This window comes from Stegodyphus dumicola, chromosome 12 (genome assembly GCF_044657685.1).
Source record: "Stegodyphus dumicola isolate Sdum_Otavi_A_Nest chromosome 12, ASM4465768v1".
Lineage (NCBI taxonomy): Eukaryota > Metazoa > Arthropoda > Arachnida > Araneae > Eresidae > Stegodyphus > Stegodyphus dumicola.
The window spans coordinates 28,744,677-28,767,957 of NC_140779.1; the positions used below are offsets into that span (position 1 = coordinate 28,744,677).

The following is a 23,281-nucleotide window of genomic DNA, read 5'->3' on the forward strand; positions in this document are numbered from 1 at the left end:
AGAAAAATGTAGTCACAATAGATAAATCTTCCGCATATTTAAGGGGGCTCATGCACCTTAAACCCCTTATGATCTTCGAATATGTGACTGTTTCAAGAATTAGGATATTTTACTTATTTTAAAAGCAATTAGTTCCAACCTTTTACAGCTGACTACGTAATATAGCTGCTTTGGGAACTAGTAACCAGAAAGTTTGTGTTGCCACAAATATTTTTGTAATTTAATCTGCTTTGTGACAAAAGTTTTCGTCATATTTCCACTTTGCGCGCATGATATTTTAAAAATGGCTAATGGTACGTACTTGAAAGTTGATGGAATTCTTTATATGGGCACTATCTTGTCAAAAATATGATGAATATTTTAATATTAAACATTTTTATGCACAAAAACATTACAGATTTTTAAAATAAAATACACTTTTTAAACTCAACTTCAAATAAAATAAAAATTTAACATGGAATTCTTAGAATTTTTGGTTCACAGTAGTTTCCAAGTGTTATAAAAGATACATATTAAATATGGAATAAAATTATGCAAAAGAATGTTTTAAACTGTGCGCGCAAGGTGGGAACATGACGAAAAAGTTTGTCACAAAGCGGAATAAATTATAAAAATATTTGTGGCAACTCAAACTTTCTGATTACTATTTCAGAAAGCAGCTGTATTACGTAGTCAGCTGTAAAAAGTTGCAAGTAATTTCTTTTAAAATAAATAAGTTACCCTAATTCTTGCAACAGTCACATATTCGAAGATCTTATGGGTTTTAAAGCGCTTGACCATAATACAAAGAGATCGATTTATTATCATCAAAGAGAAGAGAAAAATCTTAGAACATGGTTCAAAGGATCCTAAGAAAGGTTTTCGATGGGATTTATGATTGTTGCTGGTTTTTGATAAAACAGCAAATAAAAATTAAAGAGAGTGCAGAAAACTATTAAGGTCAACTCCACATATTATCAGAAATATATTTTATACCCAGCTTTCAAATATGAAGTGTCTCCTCTGTTATGATATGCAGTTCTACTCATTGATGGCACTGTGGGTAACACAGTGCCATCAATGAGTAGACAAAGAAGACAAAGAAGCCGCACGTTAAAATTTACTGTTAAATCCCTGGAAAAAATGGAACAAGAAATGGATATCAAGGTCATCATACCCTTCACTCATATCCCTTCTAAATCTCCTGATGTGTTATCCACGGCTATTTACACTTTTGGTCATTTAAAAGGTGAATTGTCCAAACGTTGACATACAACTCTCCTTGGAAAGCTGTTCAAGAGGAGTGGGAAAAAATACCTCTTTTAATAACTAAAAAGGCTTTATTGCCTTTGAAATTATGATGTAGAAAGATAACGAAGATTAAGCGCTATCAAATGGAGCATTTAAAACAAAATTTTAGGAAAAATATTTCTGTCAATACAATGAAAATAATCTAAAAATGTGCGAATAGACTCCTCAAAAAATTTTAAAAGTTGTTATGTCAGTTTATTGCAGTTACTTATTCAAATTTCCGACTATGCAAACTGCGTCAACCCCCACTGTGAATATTTTAAAATGTCCTGTTAGAAATTTAGGTATGCATGTGTGATTTACTGTGGATTGTTTCCAGTCTTAAATCTATAGTAAAAGGTGAGTATCATGGTTTTAACAAACTGCTATATTGATTTCTTTTTCTGTTGCTAGTAACATTCTTTTAAATTTTTGCTCATGTTTCTGATTTTTTTCTAGAAATAACAGCAGCGATTTAAAATCAACATCCTAAGGTTTATTAAAAAATCTGTTTTTAAAAAGTAATTTTTTTCGGAACGTATAAACGTAAAATGACAGTACACAATTAGACACAAATTAATAGAACATAATTAAATACAAATTGGAGTTAAATTCAGAAAGGATTTAAATAATAGAAAATAATAATTCTTAAACGAAAATAATAATTATGACGGCTTTCATATCCACCTCTTGGTTCTGGGATCTTCTTTTACTCAGAGACTTTTATTAAAACTAAATTCTCGAGAGACGGCATTAATAAATCTTGACTTAGAAGACAGAAAACGTTTGTAAATCTCCCCATTTTTATTTAGCTAATGGTTTACTTTATTGCCGCCATTTACAGCTAGTTTCATTACTATGTGCTGCGTCGTCATCATAGCACGCTAACAGGAAGTTTGGGTCCTATGACCCAAACTTCTTTCAAAGTTGAAGAGTCGTAAACATATATTAAGCAGAGTACTGCGCCTAAAATAGACCCTTGTGGAATTACAGCAAGGATGAGATATGGCCGAGATATCTCCCTGCTTTACTTAAAAAGTTCTATTTTCAAGGAAAGATTTTAGGATGAGGACGAGCTTCCGTGGGATGTTGAGTTGTATCAGCTTGTAAAGCAGACTGATATGCCAGACGAGCATATGGAGGGTGAGCAAACTTCAAACCGGTCTATTTATAGTCTCTTTAGCTAACGTCCGTTGCTACTGTTGAAGTGAAATTGGGAGGGATTGCCATAGTTATAAGCGTTTCTTGGTTAGAATGCAACAGTGACATTGCACAGCTTGTTTTTTTATCTAAGCGGAATGAGCTCACATTGGATCTTATGTAAGGAGGAAAAATAAACTTAATAAAACTTACAAGCAATAAAGATGAATACAATACGGTAAAAATCTACATATATAAATAGCAAAGAATATCCGCGATTTAGCAGCTCAATGTATCATGAAGAATAAATTGAACAAGTGTTTTGCTTAACGCACTCCGAGAGCTCGGAATGCATTGAAAATCTGCATACGTTGGAATTGCAAAGATTAGAACGAATTGAGAATAGGCTGATGTATACAGAGTGGAATCGTTCAATGTGTTCATATAAAATTCTGGAAGATCCTCCATAGGCTCAGTTAAATTAAGAACTATATATATAAGAGGGTCCATGTTTCAGACATCAATAAAAATGATTCATATTTAATTCTATGATATATTTAGATTTTTATTTTTATAAATCTCTGAAACTTAATTTTCATTATAAATATGGCTGTGAAGTGTATCAAGATAAAGTATGTTCAAAGAGTTTTGCTATTTTTACTTCCTTGTACGAAGTAAAAAGGAAGTATTGTAATCGCGAAAAGTTTCAGGCCGCATTTTCAACGAAAATATCCATTTTGACCGCTATCGAATGCAATTTAACGATGTTTTTGCGTGATATCTGTACGTAAGGACAGAATAAAATACTCTTTTCCTTCAAAAAAATTATAAAACTGCTTTAAAATGAATTCTGAAGAGAATTTTTCGTGGCGTCTGTACGGTCGTATGTACGTATGTGCGTACGTACGTATCTCGCATAACTCAAAAACGAGTAGCCTCAGAACGTTGAAATTTTGTCTATAGGACTGCTATAACATGTAGATGTGCACCTCGTATTTTGGTTGCAATCGGCCGCACCAAACGTATATAAATATATTTATATATATATCCACTCTGTTACCCGGCTCAGTGATCTCAGTTTCTTTACTCTTATATGTTTGTAAATTGTACATTTTTTTCTTTAAAAATGATTGAATTATATTGTTTTTATCTTCCGGTTAAGGATTTTATGCCTTTAGTAAATCTGTGTGCAATATTTTTAGAATTATCAGCAATTTTAAAGTTGTTTAATTGCCGCTAAGCCTATTTTTAATGGCGGCCATTGATGTTTACATTTGAAACAGGAGACTAGTGGATGTGTTGCCAATCTAGAGAAACTTAACTTCGCAACAACAAAGATAACGCATTCATTTATTATTGCGAATTAAATCATGCTTATTCCTTTCTGGAACTTTTTTCGAGGAAACAAGTGTTTGAGATTTACTTCGTAATTTGTAATATAGATATTTTGAGTTTTTATGTACTTTTGCATTCTCGCGAAGTAAGAACTGAATTAATTAAATGAGAAATACTCAATCGTCTGTGAAAAACTGTTTCTTTTTTGTTTTATTTGCTTAATTTCTTTTATACATAGTTCTAGCTTTATTATAGTATTGGTATAGAACATATGGCAACGATTAGATAATTCTTTAAATGATATACATTTTGTGCATTCTGAGTTATAATATGAATGAAATATAATACTGTTAAGTAAACTTAGCGCCAGAGTGTTGCTATGGTAAACAAAGTGAATTTTAAAGAATGCACTTATTCTATTGTGGTTTATGCGCTGTCGGCGAAGTAGGTTTAATTCAATCTAATAAGTTTAAATAAAATGCAAGAAAAAATCCGAATAATTTAATATTCCGTACAAGGAAGTCATGTGGTGTACACATCAGATTTTTTAATTGGGGATGCTGAGCGCAATAGATCAAGAGCAGTTTCTTTAAACATTTTGACTTGATCAATTCTTTCTCCACAACAAATATGTTTTTGCTATTTTAAAATTTCGCAGACCTAATTTTCTTGACTTTGCTTGGAAGATATTTATTGATATGAACAGAAACCTTCATAGAAGAAAGATCCTTGAGGTTTTCTTTTGAACTCTGAATTACTTTCGATCGAATGTTCTTTATTGAAAGATAAAAATTCTACCTATTTTCTTTTCTATACGCTTTTATAGTAAAATCAATTTATATGAAAGACTGTTTCAATTTTTGAATCATTTAATAAGTACTATTTTATAGAAAAGTAGCAAAGGCATGAAATTAAATTGAACTCTACACTTCATAAGTAGAAATTGAAGGAATACTCACTTTCTTGACTGGGAAATTGGGTACCCGTTACTTCTAAAGTGTTGTCTCTAGCAGAAGCTTGACGACAAGTGTCACTTATGAATTCATCCAGCATTAGTTTCCGGGTCGATAATGAGCAAATCTGGGAGGTAAAAGGAATGTTTCGTATAAAACATTGAAATATTTTAAGATAAAAATATATGCGTTTTGTTTTTAGTTTTCCACCCATAACAATAGTAATTTCGAGATTTTAAAATACATAATACCCTGCTTGTTAAAAATATTTTTATGGAACTTAATGGAAGGTTATACAAATTTATCAATGTGTGTTATTAATTGAATTAATCAGATCACATAAGAGCTAATAAAAGTATTTAATTTGCAATGTGTGCTAATCAAGCATATTATACTAATAAGAAGATCGCACGAGGTTTGAGTCGCTGATCTCGCTTAGCTGTTTACGATAGACAACCTTAAATTGAATGTGTGAAACGTTACAGCGTACTTTTAAATATTAGCAAGAAACCAGAAGCTAAAGTAACATTAATATCATTTAATTTCATTGTCCTGGCGAGATCGTCGGTAGTTTTGCAAAAATGTTTTAGCGCTTCAAATTCAGTGTCAGTTTGAATCCTACATCTAGGAATGCTACTTTTATCGATAATATTAATACTTTTAATATAATTTTTTAATTTAAAAGAGAACTTATTTTTCAAAAAAGTTTTTAAGATGCAAGCAAGGGGGAAAAATAGAGTAATAAAAGAAAAAAAAAAGAAAAAAAAAAAAAAAAAAAAGATTTTTTTAGTCCAATGGGGTTTTGTCCCTGAGGGACTATTGTGTTCGTTTAGCGATTTTGCGTCGAATCACTCTGAGTACCCGTTTCACTTTTCAAACTGTTGCCACCAAATATTATCGCCCTGTATTATATTTGAAGAAATTAAATAATGAAGAATCTGCATAAATGTATGCATGTTTCTCACATTGTGCTAAAACAACGGTACCTAGAGCCATCCAATTTTGAATGACGTAATCCTACTGTTAGGCATCGATTTCATATTTTGCAAAACTTTAACGAATTTTTGATTAAAGAATTCAAGGATTTCAAAACGAGCAATGGCAACGCTGTACAGAAAAAGCATTTTTATCTCCAGCGCGTGAGACTGTGTATCGAAAATTCTAAAGATTATTCTCAGTTTAAAATTATTTTGCGATATTGCTGTTGAACTGAATTTTATGGTTTAAGTGCAAAGAATGTGGTATTTAATAAATAAAGGTAACACACAAAATGTTTAAAAAACGCCCCTTTGGACGTAATTTAAAATCTGAAACCTTTCAGATTTTCTTTTTTGTTATTTTAATTTATTGTGTTTTAACTTAAATACTTTTTGTATTGATAGGATATCTGAAATAAAAATATTCAAACGTAAAATATTTTGATATCAGTCACGTTGAATACATAATGATTATCACAATTTAAATTATTCTTCAAACATTTTTCGGATCATTTTTCATTAACATTTTATAATAGGAGCAAACTTCGTTAATGTGCATAAAATGTTTTTCTGTATTTTACTTAAAACATGAGAGGAATCGCTATTTTCGAGTTTCCCTCCACTGACTATTTCTGTTTCACAAAATATGTTTAGCAACTAAAAAATAACAAAACTGTTTTTATATGTGATACAAATCCTTGATATTGTCTGTATACTAGAAGGAACAAATCACGAGAAAATTTATTCATATAAGTTTCGAGGTGCGAGTAAGAAATAACTGAAGCACAAAAGTTGAATGGAAACCTAACATAAGTAAAGGCAAATAATATTAAATAAAAAGTAACATTATGTCAAAAGTAACAAAAGTAAATTAAAAGAAACACCGATAAAAGAACAGCGGTTCAAACTGAAGAGTTTAGGTCTAGGATATAAGCATGTTGCCATGACGCTGTGAGGGATTATGGCAAAAAAAATGCAACTTAAGTAATAAGTGTTACTCAGAAGACTTGAAACAACAACAACAACAACAAAAAAAAAAAAAAAAAAAAACTTAAATGTTTCAGATTTTAAATTACGTCCAAAGGGGCGTTTTTTAACATTTTGTGTGTTACCTTTCTTTATTAAATATCATGTTCTTCGCACTTAAACCATAAGATCCAGTGCAACAGCAATATCGCAAAATAGTTTTAAAACGAGCATATCTTTAGAATTTCCGATACAGAGACTCACGCGCTGGAGATAAAAATGTTTTTTCTGCACAACGTTGCCATTGCTTGCTTTGAAATCCTTGAGTTTGTTAATCAAAAATTCGTCAAAGTTTTAAAAAATAGGAAATCGATCATAAAACAAATTTCAAATTTCAAATTTGGTCTTCCACATGCTCATATTCGTTGGAGGATTACGTTATTCAAAATTCGATGACTCTATGTACCGTTGTTTTATCACAATACGAGAAATATACATACATTTATGCAGATTTTTCATTATTTAATTTCTTCAAATATAATGCAGGACTCTAACATTTTGTGGCAACAGTTTGAAAAGTGAACCGACATTTATGAGTCCGACGCAAAATGCCAAAACGAAACTAATAGTCCTCCGGGATTCAAATCCCTTTGGACTAAAAAAAGAGAGAGAGAGAGAGAGAAAGGGGGCAGTTCTATATCTCCCTTTCTATTGCACCGATTGACGAACTTCAAATTGCGTTTTTCATGTTTCGTGTCTCGAAAGTGCTACTTAGGATATATATTAGATTTATATAAAGCATTGCTCGAATGTAGGTATTTTGACACAAAATTGAATTGAAATGACATGCCAATATTTTTCCATATTTCGATTCTACGACTCAAATTATGCCAAACTGCCAAGTTTTGTAAAAATCGCACGGGTGGATTTTGAAAAATTGTCTCAAAAGTTTTAATCGAATTGGATATATATTTATTAATCACTTTTTTATTAAACATACTTGATTTCTTCTTCCAGAATTCGAAATATAGACTTAATGCAAATATAATTCGTACATGTTTTATGATTTATGTTTAGTCCAAAGGGTCTTTGTCTTTGAGGGACTATTGTTTCCGTTTTGCAATTTTGCGTCGACTCAGTCTGAATGTCCGTTTCACTTTTCAAATCGTTGCCACCAAATCTTATCGCTCTGTATTATATTTGAAGAAATTAAATAATGTAGAATCTGCATAAATATATGTATATTTCTCGCATTGTGATAAAACAACGGTACATAGAGCCATCGAATTTTGAATGACGTAATTCTACTGCGAATATGGACATCTGGAAGCCGAAATTTGGAATTTCTTTTATGATCGATTTCATATTTTGTAAAACTTTAACGAATTTTTGATTAACAAACTCAAGGATTTCAAAGCGAGCAATGGCAACGCTGTACAGAAAAAGCACTCTTATCTCCAGCGCGTGAGACTGTGTATCCAAAATTCTAAAGATTCTCAGTTCAAAATTATTTCGTGATATTGCTCTTGAACTGAATTTTATAGTTTAAGTGCGGAGAATATGATGTTTAATAAATAAAGGTAACACACAAAATGTTAAAGAAACGGCTCTTTGGACGTAATTTAAAATCTGAAACCTTTCAGATTTTCTTTTTTTTAAAAAAAATTTGTATTTTGAAATATATTTAATAAATTTTTCGAAATATTTTGCATTATAACCTATAAAAGTTTTGACATCATCTTATAGTAGATGTATTTCTAGGCAAACCTGCAAAAAATTAGAGTTTTTTTATTCAAAATTTTCTAAGATTGCGTGAATTTACATATTGGCTCGTTCGGAAATTTGGCATATATATTATAAGCCATAATAATGGCAAATGTGGTTTACACACTTTCTTAAAATTATTTGAAAGTATGAATGAAAACTTTTTCTCGCTTGTGTACTATGAAAAAGAAAAGGGAAAGGAAAATAGGTTGTTATAAATTAAAAAGTTCGCTAAGTGAATTACTCTTGACTCAAACTGAAAAAAAATGTGCCACGATAAATTTTTGAATTTCTCCGTAAATTTCTCACCAAATTTTACAAAATTTAATATTTAGGCAAAATTTGAGTCGTAGACTTGAAATATGGAAAAAAGAAGTTGTATGGAATTTCAGAAATAGTCCGATTTTGTGTCAAAATACCTATATTAGAACAATACTATATATAAATCTAATATATATCCTGCCTTCGAGACATGAAAAACGCAATTTGAATTTCGGCAACCGACCCAGTAAAACGAGAGATATAGAACTGTCTCTTTTTTTTTTTTTTTTTATTTTGCGCAGTGTGTAAGACTTCACTTTCCATGCACACTTTTTTAAAATTCCTCTATAATGATGCAGAATACATGCTTTGGAAAGTCTTGCAATTCCATTTTTAAATATAAACGAAATATTAATGGTTTTAATAGCTACGTTGAACAGCATTAATCAAACACAGAGGTTGAAACAGCATTAATCAAACACAGAGGTTTACATAACGTAGAAGTCTTGGAATTTACATAGCATGTAATTAATAGAACAGAAAGTAATCTTAATAAGGAATACATGTTAGAATGAATATAGAATAGATGATACAGAATACATGTTAGATATACACATAGACTTAATATAGAATGTATGTTGGAATCTTAATACTTAAAATAGAATAGAAAGTAATCTACCTAAATACAAACAGCTTAACAGAAGTACTGACTGAAGAAGTATTTGCTTTGAGTTTACAGCTATTTTAAATGAAATAAAATAACTTTAATTTAGTGTATTAAAGTTATGTACTTACCCTTGAAGCATCACAGGTAAGAACCCTCCTGTCTTTACCAACGCAAAAACGGCCGCCATTTTGTGGTCTATAGGTGATTGAAAACAAAACTATTACCTTCCCATATGAAAAAATAACAAAAACTTAACTACAGCTTCTCAAATTTTAATTGCTTTCTTATAAATTATAATTTAAATTCTTTCTTCACTTAAACATCATTGTAAGTTAAACGGATAATCAAACATAAAACTAAGTTCTTCCGAAAGTATATAAATAATATAAATATTTTTCATTAATTATACGTAGTGTGTGAGAATATGAAGTATATATCCAATAAACTAAATCGTACTTATTTATGGATCGAAATTACCCAACATTATGTGACAGTAAATTACATGAACTATAACTGTTATAATTTTACGAAAAGAGGCTAAGTGTGTAGATGATTTTTTGCTACAACATGTAAAAAACATATAAGGTTGTCGTAGATTTAGCAGCAATTGTCCTTTGTTGTTGAAAAGAGGAGGGGGGAGGAACTAATTGCTATTACTTAAATGCATACAGCCTTGTCTGGAAGAGTTTAGCCTTCAAATTAACGCCAATTAGAGTTACTTCACATAATGGTTCGTTATTAAACGAGTACATTTTAGTAATTAATGTAAGTGAATATTCAAACAAACACGTTTATAAGTTTAGTATATTTTAATGCACTTCTAGTTTTTTTTTCAGTTTAAGACATTTTTTTTAAATGTTGTTCTAGGCAAAACAATTCGTAAATAATGGAAAAGTAAATATGAAGTGTTATTCAGTTTCTCTATAAGAAAACATAACTGAGTTGGTTTACCATGAGCAGTAGATCAAACTGTACAACATGATAAATTAACTAAACAGTATCGAAATCAATATGAAATTTTTTTGACAAATAGGTGCTTATGTATGAAATATCAGGTAATGTTATTATTACTGACTGAATTCCATTTTTTTAAATTCTGAAAGCGATATGTTGCGACGACTATTAAAATTGTTATTTAATATTTTAAAAACTAATTTGATAATTTAATTTAATTAAATGTTTTATTACTTAGTATTTTAAAACAAATAAACAATAATTGCAAAGAATAAAATTATCCTGCAGATTTTGCTTGTTTGCATCGCTTACAGTAATTCCGGGCTTCATCAATAGAAGCTAATACCAGAATTAAAGAATTAAAATGGTAATAAATGTAAAAAGCACCAATCCAATTTCTTGAAGTTCTATAAGAATTTTCGTAAATCCATGTCGTTTTCTGATGATATACAATATTTGTGACTGAATTTTATTATATCAATAGAAGCATATTGTTGCGTTCTACGGGTTTGTGGATTTGGAGCGATTGACAACATTTGATGAAGAATCAAAACACAATTAATTTGTGAGTATTACACAGGACAGTTCCAAAGACGCGTTACAATCGTGGAAAAACGACCACAAACACGCTGAAACAATCAGCGACACAGCCTTCAGGCTACAACGGTGAACACAGCTTCCCGGAAAAGCACTAAAGTACAGCTCCCGATTCGGTCGATCGCTCTTTAGCTAGTCTTTGAACTCAAGCCACTACTACTGAACTAAACACACTCAGGATACTCTTCACGATAAACTGCTGCTCCTTGTACAGGCAGGATATTTATAGCTTTTGACCTGCCTTTGAGAACATTCTCGGAAAACCGCTAAGAATTCGTTCTAGGATGTTCTCGTTCCGTCTATGGCATAACGAAAAATGGACGATTTCGCGCCTATCTGGCAACCGTACCTTTCCTTGCCATTTTCTGGCAGCCTTAAACCCGCTTTGTGGAGCAGCCATTTCACCGCAGCTGGGCATTTCGGAACAACATTAACGCCAGCAACATTTTCAGCGTAGTCTGCAAAATACTTTTTTGGCAGTAATGTTGTGACAATTTTGCATATTGTTATATCACGATCTCTAACACGATCTCTTTCCTTCCAGAGGGTTATACAGCTTTTTAGAAGAGCGTGGGGATTTAAACAGTTTACTGTCATTGGGGTAAGTGGTCACTCGGCAGTCGGCAGTAGCCTACAGTTTTTTTATGTCGGATATCTGAATCCGCCTAAGCTGGAATCTACCTGGAACAACTGCAGTCAAGTCTGATCAAAGGCGTGGCAAATCATAAGAATGGAATCACTGCTGGAGACAGCAGCAGTTGATTTTCATGTTGGAGTAAGTAACGACGACAAAAGGCTTTTTTTTTCCTTCACAATCGCAGCCCCAAGCCGTCCACAAACGTTGGTCCTTACTCAGGCCAGAAGCGGTGGTCCCTTTATTATGGGGGCATCTAATAATTGGGCCACCTTTGCCTCCTATGAAGGGATAGACAAATACAATCCTGTCTTCTCCGGCACGTGAACCTGGGTCCTTTGGTATCGCAGTCGGCTCACCTAAGCACTAACCGTCTAGGCGGCAAGATGAGAAAAGTTCCTATCCAAATCGGTAAGCTAAAGGTAGCTGGATGAAAAGTAGTGAACTGTTGTTCTTCGCAAGGTTGGGTTAGGTTAGGTTATTTAATTACAGCAAAGCCTTGAGGGCTATCTGCCTAAGGGGAGGGACGCCTTCGTGGAGGACTTTCTAAGGGAAACTGGCTCGTATGCACGTTACATATGGGGAAAATCACCCATGCAGCCAGCCCGTTCGCGGGATTTGAATCTCGGACCGAACTACCAGTGTTCAGCGACTTTACCGCTCGGCCGTTGGTGGGCCTGGTTCCTCGCAAGACTATCTTTGAAGTGTGAATTTTGGTTTCGTGTTATCTTTATATTTTTGTTTGTGATGCTCAAGAAGAGACTCGTTAAAGTTTTAATGTTAAATGCTTAAAGGTTTAATGTTAAATGCTATTTAGTTTCGGTCTGCATCATGTATCCTTCCATCTCGATAAGTCGGGAACGGAAGTTAGTGACACTAGTTTGTTTGTAAGTGGATTCCATAGCTAACCATATTCCATAACTAACTGTATTCGTCACATTAATCCAAACATCTTAAAGAAACCCCATAATATAAAAGTATCATAATGTTACATAACTTTACAGCAGGATTGTCTTATTCTGCCGCGTTATTTATTCATTATCCACGCTAACTGGCTAGCTTTGCCATCGCGAGTACCTCCATTTATGTCTTACGATATCTAGAGTGCTTCCATTTAGTATGATATAAAAACTTTAATGTATCTCCAAATTATAAATTAATTTTTTTAAAGAAAATAAGCGATTCAAAAGTAATAAGTGTACTGCTTCTTTGCACTTTCTGTGATAAATGTTTATTCAATTTTTAATTATATATTTAATTGATGCACTTTAAAATGCAGGAAATTTATAATATATCCAAGCAATAATTATCAAATTTTTCAGCATTTATTGTAATTAGCAAAAGATGTTTTTAAAGCCATATATGGTATTTGCGTTAGGTACAAAATAGTTTATTTTATTAACAATGACTGCTAGAGTAACTATTTTATAATTAGACAAATTTCTGAGATTTTAGTAGATTTTCTTAGACTGTGCGAAATTTTCCGCTAATGTCGAATAAATCTGGAATTTCCGATTTTTTTTCCTAATTTTTAACTTTTGTGATGATTTTCTGAGCGATTCTTAAATTTCTCACAAATCTAAATCATTTTCATATTACATTCCATTAGGATTTACGAGAAAATTAAAAAGCCCAACAAAGCAATCTTGGAATAAGATTATAATTAGACATTTTGGTGATTTTTGGACCAAATAAAAAAACCAAATCTTAAACCAAATTCTTAAATCTTGAATTACTACTCAGGTTTTGTTGGATTCTTGCAGTACGAAAAAAAATATTTTCTTAAATTACGTCAAATCCATAAAATTGCATACGTTACATAAATTACATAAAATACATAAGATTACAGAAAAATTACACGTATTACGTGAATTACATAAAATTGACTTCGTTGTCTGTCAGTATCCTCATATTATGTTTCCTAAATTAAAAAAGATAATACTTAAAAAGAAAGTATGTACAAAATGTCGTTCGTTTAATTGAGGCGTTGCTTACGTCCATTAGATTTTGAGTGCTTTCTGCTGACTTGAATCCCAGCGAGTGTGCGCAGAATATACTTGAAAGATGTTTCGTTTTGAACCATGACTCTTCACGAATTAAAAATACGCCTGTTTTGTGAAGTGGTACATATTGCTACTGATGATTTTATTCTTGATATGAATCAACGCTATCAAGCATGTGATCATCACATTCCATTCGTCAAATCTCTACCAAAGGACTTATTTGCCCCCAAAATACTATATTTCTCTGACTGTCATTATTATTTAATTATTTATTGATAAATTTTTTGAATTTCTTTGTAAGGCTGTTTTCGTTATGCTCCCTGATTTCTGAAAGTTTTAATGCATTCAAAATTTTCTTTTTATCAACTTTTTCACTTTATAACTTAATTTTCAAACGGGAGTAAATGCTCGACTACAGTACAATTTTGCAGTACATCACATTTTATCTTGAGATCTCTTCCCGAACGTTGTCCTCTTGTCCTCTCAACAACAAATTTACAACTTATAATTATTGTTATTTCAATATATTACTTATTATTCTTAATTTAACTGAATTTATCATTCGTTTTGAAAGCAAATACGCATAAATTTTAAGCTTTAGGAATTTCTTAGTTTCTTTGAACAACCATAAATATAATCTGCTTTGATTGGTGTTGGACTATGCATGTGCAGTTGCTCCTGTCGCGAGGGCTGTGATAGGAAAAAGCAGTTGGGAAACAATCGGATCCATCTCTCCGGTGATCTTTGTCAAGAGTTGAACGGAACTTAGTTCCCACGAGGGTACAAATAGTCGCATACTATTTGTACCCTCGTGGGTTGGTACCTCGTTATTTGTAATAATGCATACTGGGCAACGTTCTTGGCGATTAGATGGCTAAACGACCGTTGGGTATTGGCCATTCCCAAAGAATCGATTAACTTGGAAGGGTTCATTTGAAACAAAACATATTTTTAAACCAAAATAGTAATATTTAGTTTAAAAGAAGGACTTTCAATTTCATTCAAGAGTGGATTTTGTAATAAAATCAGTGAACGTAAAAGTGTTTTAATTGAAAATACAGAAATTTTCAAATTCTTACTTTGGATTATCGCATCTTCGTGTAGATACCATGATTCCTACTGCGGGAGAGGATCCTCTGGCAACGCAATCCGAAGAGCAGGGACTGTAAGCCGACCAAGCACTCCAACCTCCGTCTATGACTCGGCCTCTCAAAGTTCCAGCAGCTCTTTGCATGTGAACACACATGCCGCCTTGGCACCACTACGGAAAAAGAAAATGGGGTACACGATTAATCTACAAAGCTTTAAGATTGATTCTTTTTCAATAAATTCCAGTTATCTTGCCAAAAAAACAACTCCAATCTAGGCATTACTAACATTTCAACTTTTTAAAAAATATTGTCTCCTTATCAAAAGAAATTGAAAATAAAAATTTTGTTTGATTTTATGTAGTGTTTGTGACAAAGTATGGCTTATAGTTCACCACCACAGCAATGTTGATAAGAATCAAACTTCTAAATTCTTGTTAAGGAGCGATGGTCCTTACACCGTCTTATCCAAGAAATCCCCAACTTCGTATACTGTTGGTGCTACTGATGATCCATTTTGTCCCATAGGTAAGTACCACGTATCTGCTCTGTGATCATATGAAGGACAAGGCTCTATTCCTCTACTTCCAAGCCAAGGAAGATGTCGACCAAGAAAAGCCCCTGAAGCTGACGGATGCGCTGTTCCGACCAGAAGCCGACTAGATGGGATAGTGGTTAGTGCTGACTACCATACCGATGGACTCGGGTTCCAGTTTCGGAGAGGGAATGGTGCTTGTAAGGGCATAAGTGTTTGTGCAGTGAAACGGCACTCAAAGTATACGGACAGCCAATATTCTTTAGAGAGATTGTGATAGGGGAAGAGGAGTGGGGGACGCTGGAACGCACCCTGGGCTGTTTTTACTTGAAACTCCATACAAGGCAGAAAACAGCTTGATGGTACCTCAAATGCCTACCTGCATGACCAGGAGCTGGCTTTGCTTCATGCTGTCCCTACCAGAAAGCAGCCACCAAGACAAGCAAGCTGTATGTGGAGAACAATTTATACAGTTTGATGGGAAGTTCGTGAAAAATGTGCGTAACTGATAGTGACTCCTCATTGGAACTAGAGCATTTTCTCTAGGTCAGCTGATACGTAACCACAATTGTGACTCACGAACATAACTTTAACAACTGCTGTGAATCATGTGATCGAATGAAAATTCAGTTGAATAACTCGCGTGAACAATGCAGCATCAAGATTATTACTTTCATATTTGTGAGCAGTTTCGACAATAATTGCATTCGCCATGCCTTACTATATCTTCATTATGTTCCCTCTGCAGATGAAGATTTGTAATTTAAGGACCAAAACATAGTTTACTGAGTCTCAAATCTGTGAAATATTAACTTATGTGTGTGGAGATTTATTTAGTTTGACTAACAGTTACGTTTTAGTTAAAGCAACTTTCCTTTCAGTCTCGTTTTCACCCACACTTTCCGGCCAGAATGCTAAATGAGTACTAAGCTCGTATTGAAATTGAGGAAGGAAGAAGTGCTTAAGTGAAGGTTTTGGAAGGTATTTTTCAGCGCAGGCCTTCAAGCAGGCGTGTTATGGCTGCTTGAAGGCCACATTGTTATTATGAATTACTAGGGATCTTATCATGTGGCATTGAATGCTTCTTGCCATTAAGTTCGTTCCCACTGGTTCTGCGAGTCAGAGCCTTCCTGCGAGTTAAATTATCCTGTGAGCCATTAGGATAGTTTAATTAAGATTTAATTTAAGTTCAACATTACCTGTTTGAGTTAAGTCAGAAGTGTTGGCTTTAAGTAAATCCAAGTGGAGCCATCTGTGTAATTAGGTTAGATTGAATAAAGGGTATGTTACACTCTTCGTTTGATTTTTCTATTGTGTTAAGAACTGAGGATAATTCCTTATACAGTCTTTTTACAGCTCATTTGTTTATGCTGTCGATGAGAACGAGACTGTATATGCGTTTTATTTTAATGAGGTTAGTTTGGTATACTGAGATTACGTGAAAGCATACTAGGGCTATCTGCTTATGGGAAGAGATGCCATCGTGGAGGACTCTCTGAGGGAATTGGCTCTTATACATGTTAACACGAGGAAAGCCACGGAACCCATGCAGCCGGCCCGTTTGCTAGAAATAGAACCCAGGTGGGAACTACAAGTGTTCAGCGAATCTAGCGCACGGCTGCTAATAGGCTTATTTTAATAAGGAATCTGTAGCGTGTATATCTTGTCCATGAGGAAATTGATTGTTTCGTTGTATCCTCATAAGAGTGTTTTAATATTCTGCAGTATTTTTTACAGAGAATTTAACGTTTGTATTTTTGATAAATTATGTGGTTCCACAGATTTTGGGTTTTAAGTTTATTACAGTTTTAAATATACCAAGAAGGAGACTTAAAATTGTTATGTGGAAGGTAAGTGGGCAAACAACAAGGTTAAGCCTTTCCCAACGCTAGAGTTAAATGACTCGCTTTACTTACAGAAGCGGGCGAAACGAAGATACGTAGGAAGCAGTAGCTTTTGAGCAGTCTATGAGACAATGACATCACACGCTCAAAGATTTCTGGTTGGGAAGAACAAATCTTGTAGTATAGTAATTTTGGTTTTGCATATGATTATTATTTTTTAATGAAAGTTTGATTTTTATAAATAATAATGTCCTTAAATTGGCGATATTTTGTTCAGTTCCTAAACTAAAGCCACAGACCTACGAGCAGTTGCGTAGAAATGATACTTAGGTGCACATTTTTTTTAACTGCTATAATATTTTTTTTTATGTTCATGCTACCAAACAATGCTTCAAGGCTGAATTATGCAATAATATCGAATCAAAAGTCGAAATATGGCAAGTAAGTCTACTAATTTACAGTTGTAAAGCTGAGTCAGAGAGTGGACAGATATATTTCGTGTTTAATTTTCAAAGTACTAAGCAATTCGTTTACAAGAAAACAGCTGTACCATTGTATAGTACATATAGAATATATTTAAGTAATGTTTTAAATGTTAGGCTAGTAATAACGTTTTCATCACTTTTTCTGAAAAATTTCTACTTACCTTGTCTCTTCCACAGCTGGTGCCTTCTAAAGCAGGATGAGCTGCAAACGAAACTCCTTTGCTTCCATACCCAGTATCGCATCTCAGCATTCTACATATTTCCTGTTCGAGTTCAAATCAAAGTTAATTGTAAAGTATATGATACATTGTGTAAAACATATCATGAAACATTGTTTATGAGAGCATACTTTACTGCTTTGTACTGAGAAAGTTAAAAAGCAATCCTTTTTCGTTGCTCACTAAAGCTTCATTATACACACACTGGCCAACGAATTAGAAACCCAAGATTAATATTTTATTAGACCACATTTTGCAAGGATAACTGCTCTGATTCGTTTGGGCATCGAGTCTGTATGATTCTGGAGTGCATTTACGTCCATGCATTGGTTATGCAACTTTTTAGATTTTGTAAATTAGATGGAAGAGGAAAATGCTGTCTGATATGTCTTTTCACTATATCCCACCCACCTGCTTGGTAAGATCCAGGCTATGTTGTGGCCAGGGAAGGTGTTGGAAGTCAGACTGATGTTCAGCAAAACAATTTTGAACACTTCTGGCACGATTTATAGTTGCATTATCGTCCATGAAGTTATCCATTATCGCCATCAGGGTAAAAATGCAATATTTCAGTGTGCAATTGATCTGCTAGTGTATTTAGGTATCTCATGGCTGCTTGTTTACCTTCGATGAACGCCAGAGCACAACTTACATGCCAGCAGAACATGGCCCATATAATGATTCTCCTACAAGACCCTTACACAGTGCAAGTAAGGCAAGATGAAATCATGTCTTCATGAGGTTCTCGCCAAATTCAACGTCTTCCATCAGTGCAAAATAAGGTGTAGCGTGATTCTTCCGACTACATTACCCGTTTCCAATCCTCAGATGTCCAGTGTCTCCTTTTCCGACACCACTGCACACGAATTCTTGCATGTTGGGTAGAAATGCGTGGTTTTTCTCACAAACACCCGACTATACATTCCAATCCTCTGAAATTCTCTGCGCATGGTTCGAGCTGAAATCTGTTGGGAAGAGCCTTGGTTGACGATCTGAAGCACAGAAGAGTACATGTTCTGCCATATAATTCATCGAAGACGCCGCCGATCAGTCTCCTGGAAAACTGTGCTCGAAATGCAGTTACGTCTTCTAGAGAAGGACTGTGGATTCTGATTCCAACTTTTGAAAACCTTTGATATGCCTGCTTTTGAAAATCCAGTGAGATTTGTTGACTTCGAAATCGAGGCCCTTGCTAAATGGGCACTAAGAATAAGCCCTTTTTCAAATGATGAAAGATCTCTCGTTTTTCCCATTTTACTTCATTCATCGTGAAAAACACTCTTACACCTCATTTATATTAGCATTTTAACCACGTGTAACCCACGCCATAAAAAATGTGCATACTTCATCCCTAGCACGCATTCAAATACAAATCTCAAGCGTTTCTAATTCATTGCCCAGTGTACGTATAGTATACAATGCATTTGCATAGGGGTTATGGTTAAAAATGGCACTTAATTGCTCTAAATTATGTTATTCACGAACCACCCATGCTGCAAATGAATTTTAAATTACTTCGTGTAGATCATACGAGTAGATCGTTCAATAGTACCAATCGTTGCCTTGTAGAAAGATATTCCGTTTGCCATATTGTGCATTATATTTTCTTGTAGGAATCTTTCAGGATAAATCTGAAGTATGTAAATTCATGCAAGAAAAATTCAAGAAAACCTCTACGAAATGAGATAGAAAGTACTATAGTGGACAAGAATTTGAATTTTGATGTATTGTATTTTTACTATAAATTTGATATTTAGTCTTTTCATGTTAAAATATCAAATATATGCAAAATGGTGGTAATATATCGAAAAATATAAAATTATAGACTAATTAAGCCATCTGTTTAAAAAACATTAGCTATTTTATGAAACCAAGTCCATTAACTTAATGCTAAACTATGCTATAATAAAATACTAGAAACATAAGTGAAAGTTCTACGCTGTATGTTTAATCTATTTGCTATTCCAACGCCAATTATGGTGGTTAAAAAGACAATAATTTTGAATGTTCACAATTTTACACTTTTGTTTTAAGCAAGCTTACTTTTTTCCCAAGAGTTATTGTTGGTTTGAAACACGAGGCATTAACAACAGACAGTTAAAACAATAGCTACTTGATAAAACAGTGATGACAGCTTGCATCCAACTCAGCAAGCATACTATGGTATATTTGTAAAGATTTCTTCTCTAAGTATTTCTAAATACTTGTTCTATCACGGTTCGGTTCCTATTTAACATTTTCCAAATTGATTAATTTTCAGTTTAATTTACTCAACATATTATATTAAATTTTGAATATTTACATTTCTATATTCGAACCGGCCACTTTATAATCTCTACTTGGAATTTTACTCAGAATTTCAACGCAGTTTAATATCTTAGCAAAGAAAAAATTTAGTTGATACATAAAAAAGTCACTTTTTCTAATATAAAGTCTATGCTATACGTTATTTTTTTTGCCATTTTGTTTTGAAGGTGTATCATTAAAATAACTTGGACATAAAGAAGAAATAACTGCAAATTGAAGTACCTCTGATGTCTGCAGATTTGATCTTCTACTTCCGTCACCGTAACGTAGAGTGCATTGATAATCAGCATCGTAGACTTGTCCTGGTAATTTCTCTGGAGCTGGTTCCAGTAGATCAGTGGTGTAGGGACTAGGAACTTGCAAACAACTCGCTTGAGGCGACCTATGTGACAAAATAAAATTGGATAAGAGTTTATAAGTTTCTCAGTTAGTTTCCAGGTGTTTTCCTTAATACCATCTTAATACGATTTATCTAAATTAAAAGTTTTACTCTAGAATACAATACACAGAAAATTTTCTACTTACAAAACTTAGAACACAGAGTTTATTATTACTTTTTATTATTTTGCATGTTATCGTTACAAAGAATATATAATATTTTTATTTTATAATAACTTAACAAGTAACTGTTTTTAAATGTTAAAAAATTAAAAATAATAACGCTGAAAATTGCACATATGTATAAAAATAAATCAAGAAGTAAACAGTTACTATAGAGAAATTATAAGAACAGATTAAAAGATATTCTAAACGATGATTATAAGTAACGTAACGATGTAAACGAAGATTAAAAGTAACAAACAGGAAAGCAATATTAGAATTAAAATAATTAGCCCATTATGGCGTAAGACGTAACAACAAAGTTGCACTACAGTAAGACTGATGCTATTTCAAGGAATCTCCTTCGTGATTGTAAAAAAAGAAAGACTGCCTAATGGATGATATAATATTCTCAATTTAACTCAAATGAACAAATCAAATCCTTAATAATACATATTAAATACATTTATTACGCCACAGTAATGTATAGTATAACATAGCTAATATAGAATTTTCAGAAACACTTGCTAATTTATCATTCGCTGCATTTTGCTTGAATAAATATAGACTTTTTTTTGGAAAAACTGTCAAATAAAATGAACAAAGATGAGAAAATTTAGTATAGTCTAAAAGCCGAACTGCTTATACAGTGAAATGTTTGATCATTAAGCACAACTGAACATATAGAGTAATTACAACGCGATTAATTACGAAATAGATGAGTTAAATTTAATTATTAGTGCGAATGAAAATATAAATTTCAAATTTTTGAATGAATGACTTAAAACATCAGCTGGGTGTGGTAACATAAATTTCATCTTTTTTTTTTTTTTTCTTTTTTATTATATATGACTGAAATACTGATTCTATGAAAATTTCATGTCCCCCCTTTGCATAACTCAAATACAAGCCAGTATCCTTTTAAAAGTCTCAGACTCGTAGCTAGGGTTTTCAGCGCCCAGGGACAACCGAAGATTTCGCGCCCCCTACTGCTTGCCAAGGATGGAAAATATTTAATTCTAAAATGTCGTAGCATCAGTTTGGCGCCCCTTGGATTCTGCGCCCGGGGACAGGTGCCCCCCTTTAGCTACGCCCCTGAAAAGTCTTAAATGAAGGTGCCTTTGCTTACGCCCGCTCTTCTGGGTTCTTTTCTGCGATGCGTGTAAATATGTGAACCAATTCGATACAAACAAATAAAGAGTATTTCAAAATAAGAAAATAATTTTGTACGTAACATATAACATTAAAATTATACTCTCATCAGAAAAATAGGGCTGTTAACTGGCAAGTCGTTTTCCGCTTAAGAATTGGCTTGTAGGGAGCATTTACAATTCTTCTTTAATCATACATATATGGTAAATTTTAAAGCACTACTCTTTACACCGCAAACCTTCAACTGTTTGCTTTCCATCACACTTCAAATCATATCATTCGACTAAAGAAAAATTAGCTTCATTTTATTCCTTTGTTTACCGTGCACTTCAGGTTTGCTCCTCCTTATTAGCTCTTGATCAAGAACTACATTACCCAAAAGCAGTTGCTATTAACCTAGGCTTTTCACATAACATTATTGACCAAGCGGTTAAAAAATTCTCATCTCAACGCATCAAAAATCACCATCTCATTTTAGGAGATTATGAGAATTCTGTTGTCATTCCTTTCTTTCCATAGATTAGCTATAAAACTGCACGTACTTTACAAAAATTCTATTTTCAGGTCGCTTTCTCTTTCGCCAATAAAATTCGCAGTTTCATACTTAACCCTCTGATCGGCACGGGGTTTCGCTAAGAAAGCCCAAATTTCTAAAAACTGTCATGAGAAAGAGCTGTTTTCTTGAATTTAATGCCAAGATATCCCTGGTACTTTATACCTGTACTTTTAATGTACTTTTAATGTACTTTTAATATATTGCCTTAATTGTTTGGACATATGTGTAAGATAAAAATATATGAATCAGAATTATACTATAACTATAAACATAAATTCTTCCTCTCTATTCTAAAATCGTAATAACTTCTCTGCATTGCGTCATTTCTAGATCACTCTATGATCGGCGCAGCTCTGATGCCGTAATCATTGGGAACTGAAACTGTCCTTGTAAACCAAAACTTTTCTTTTCGCGTGCTTCCATCTTTCATAACTACGCACTTCAGCTTTGGCCCTCTACTCTGCTAATATGTAATTTCGCTGGCTTGCTTGCTATCCCAACAATATCAAAAATGTCAATCTTCTGTGGAAAGGCACGACTAGAGTGCAAAGTGATTGTGGCCACAAATATCAATTGGAAATAAAAATGGAATTAAAATTGCTTCGACTGCCAAGTTCTTTAGATATTACCAAGTTAGCATTACTAGCATACTGCGCAATCAAAATCTTCTTCAATATGGATCTAAGCACGCATCTACAGTGTTCCGTCTTTTTCTTGTGATTTTATTATGACATATATATACGTTCTTACAGACATTACAAAAAATATTTTAGGCCGTTACATTCTTGCCGGTTAGAGGGTTAAAGACCTCCTTGCGGATGCGAACTCCTGAAGTATGTGCAGGATTCCTTGCCAGTGTGGTTTAACTTACGCGGATCAAACTAACAGAGCCTTAAAATTTCGTGGTAAGGAAAATGAGGCATATGTCAGGAAAAAGGAAACACATAAATCATCTGTTTTCCAACACTGTTGGTCAGAAAATCAAATTTTCCATTTTTCTGCTGCCAATACTATTTAAAAAAACATCCCCGTTGGT

At 33.3% G+C, this 23,281-nt stretch overlaps 1 protein-coding gene across 2 annotated transcripts in view; it reads right to left on the bottom strand.

The window, feature by feature from the left end:
* The window catches only part of LOC118204472 (A disintegrin and metalloproteinase with thrombospondin motifs adt-2-like), a 209,312-nt gene that overhangs the window by 50,092 nt on the left and 135,939 nt on the right, over window positions 1–23,281 (bottom strand). For both annotated transcript variants that reach the window (XM_085827588.1, XM_085827587.1), the window contains exons 11-15: window positions 20,220–20,379; window positions 17,634–17,735; window positions 14,600–14,781; window positions 9,461–9,527; window positions 4,704–4,824 (exon numbers count right to left, since the gene is read on the bottom strand). In XM_085827588.1, the coding sequence (XP_085683714.1) occupies window positions 4,704–4,824; window positions 9,461–9,527; window positions 14,600–14,781; window positions 17,634–17,735; window positions 20,220–20,379 (632 nt within the window). The remainder of the gene's footprint in view (window positions 1–4,703; window positions 4,825–9,460; window positions 9,528–14,599; window positions 14,782–17,633; window positions 17,736–20,219; window positions 20,380–23,281) is intronic.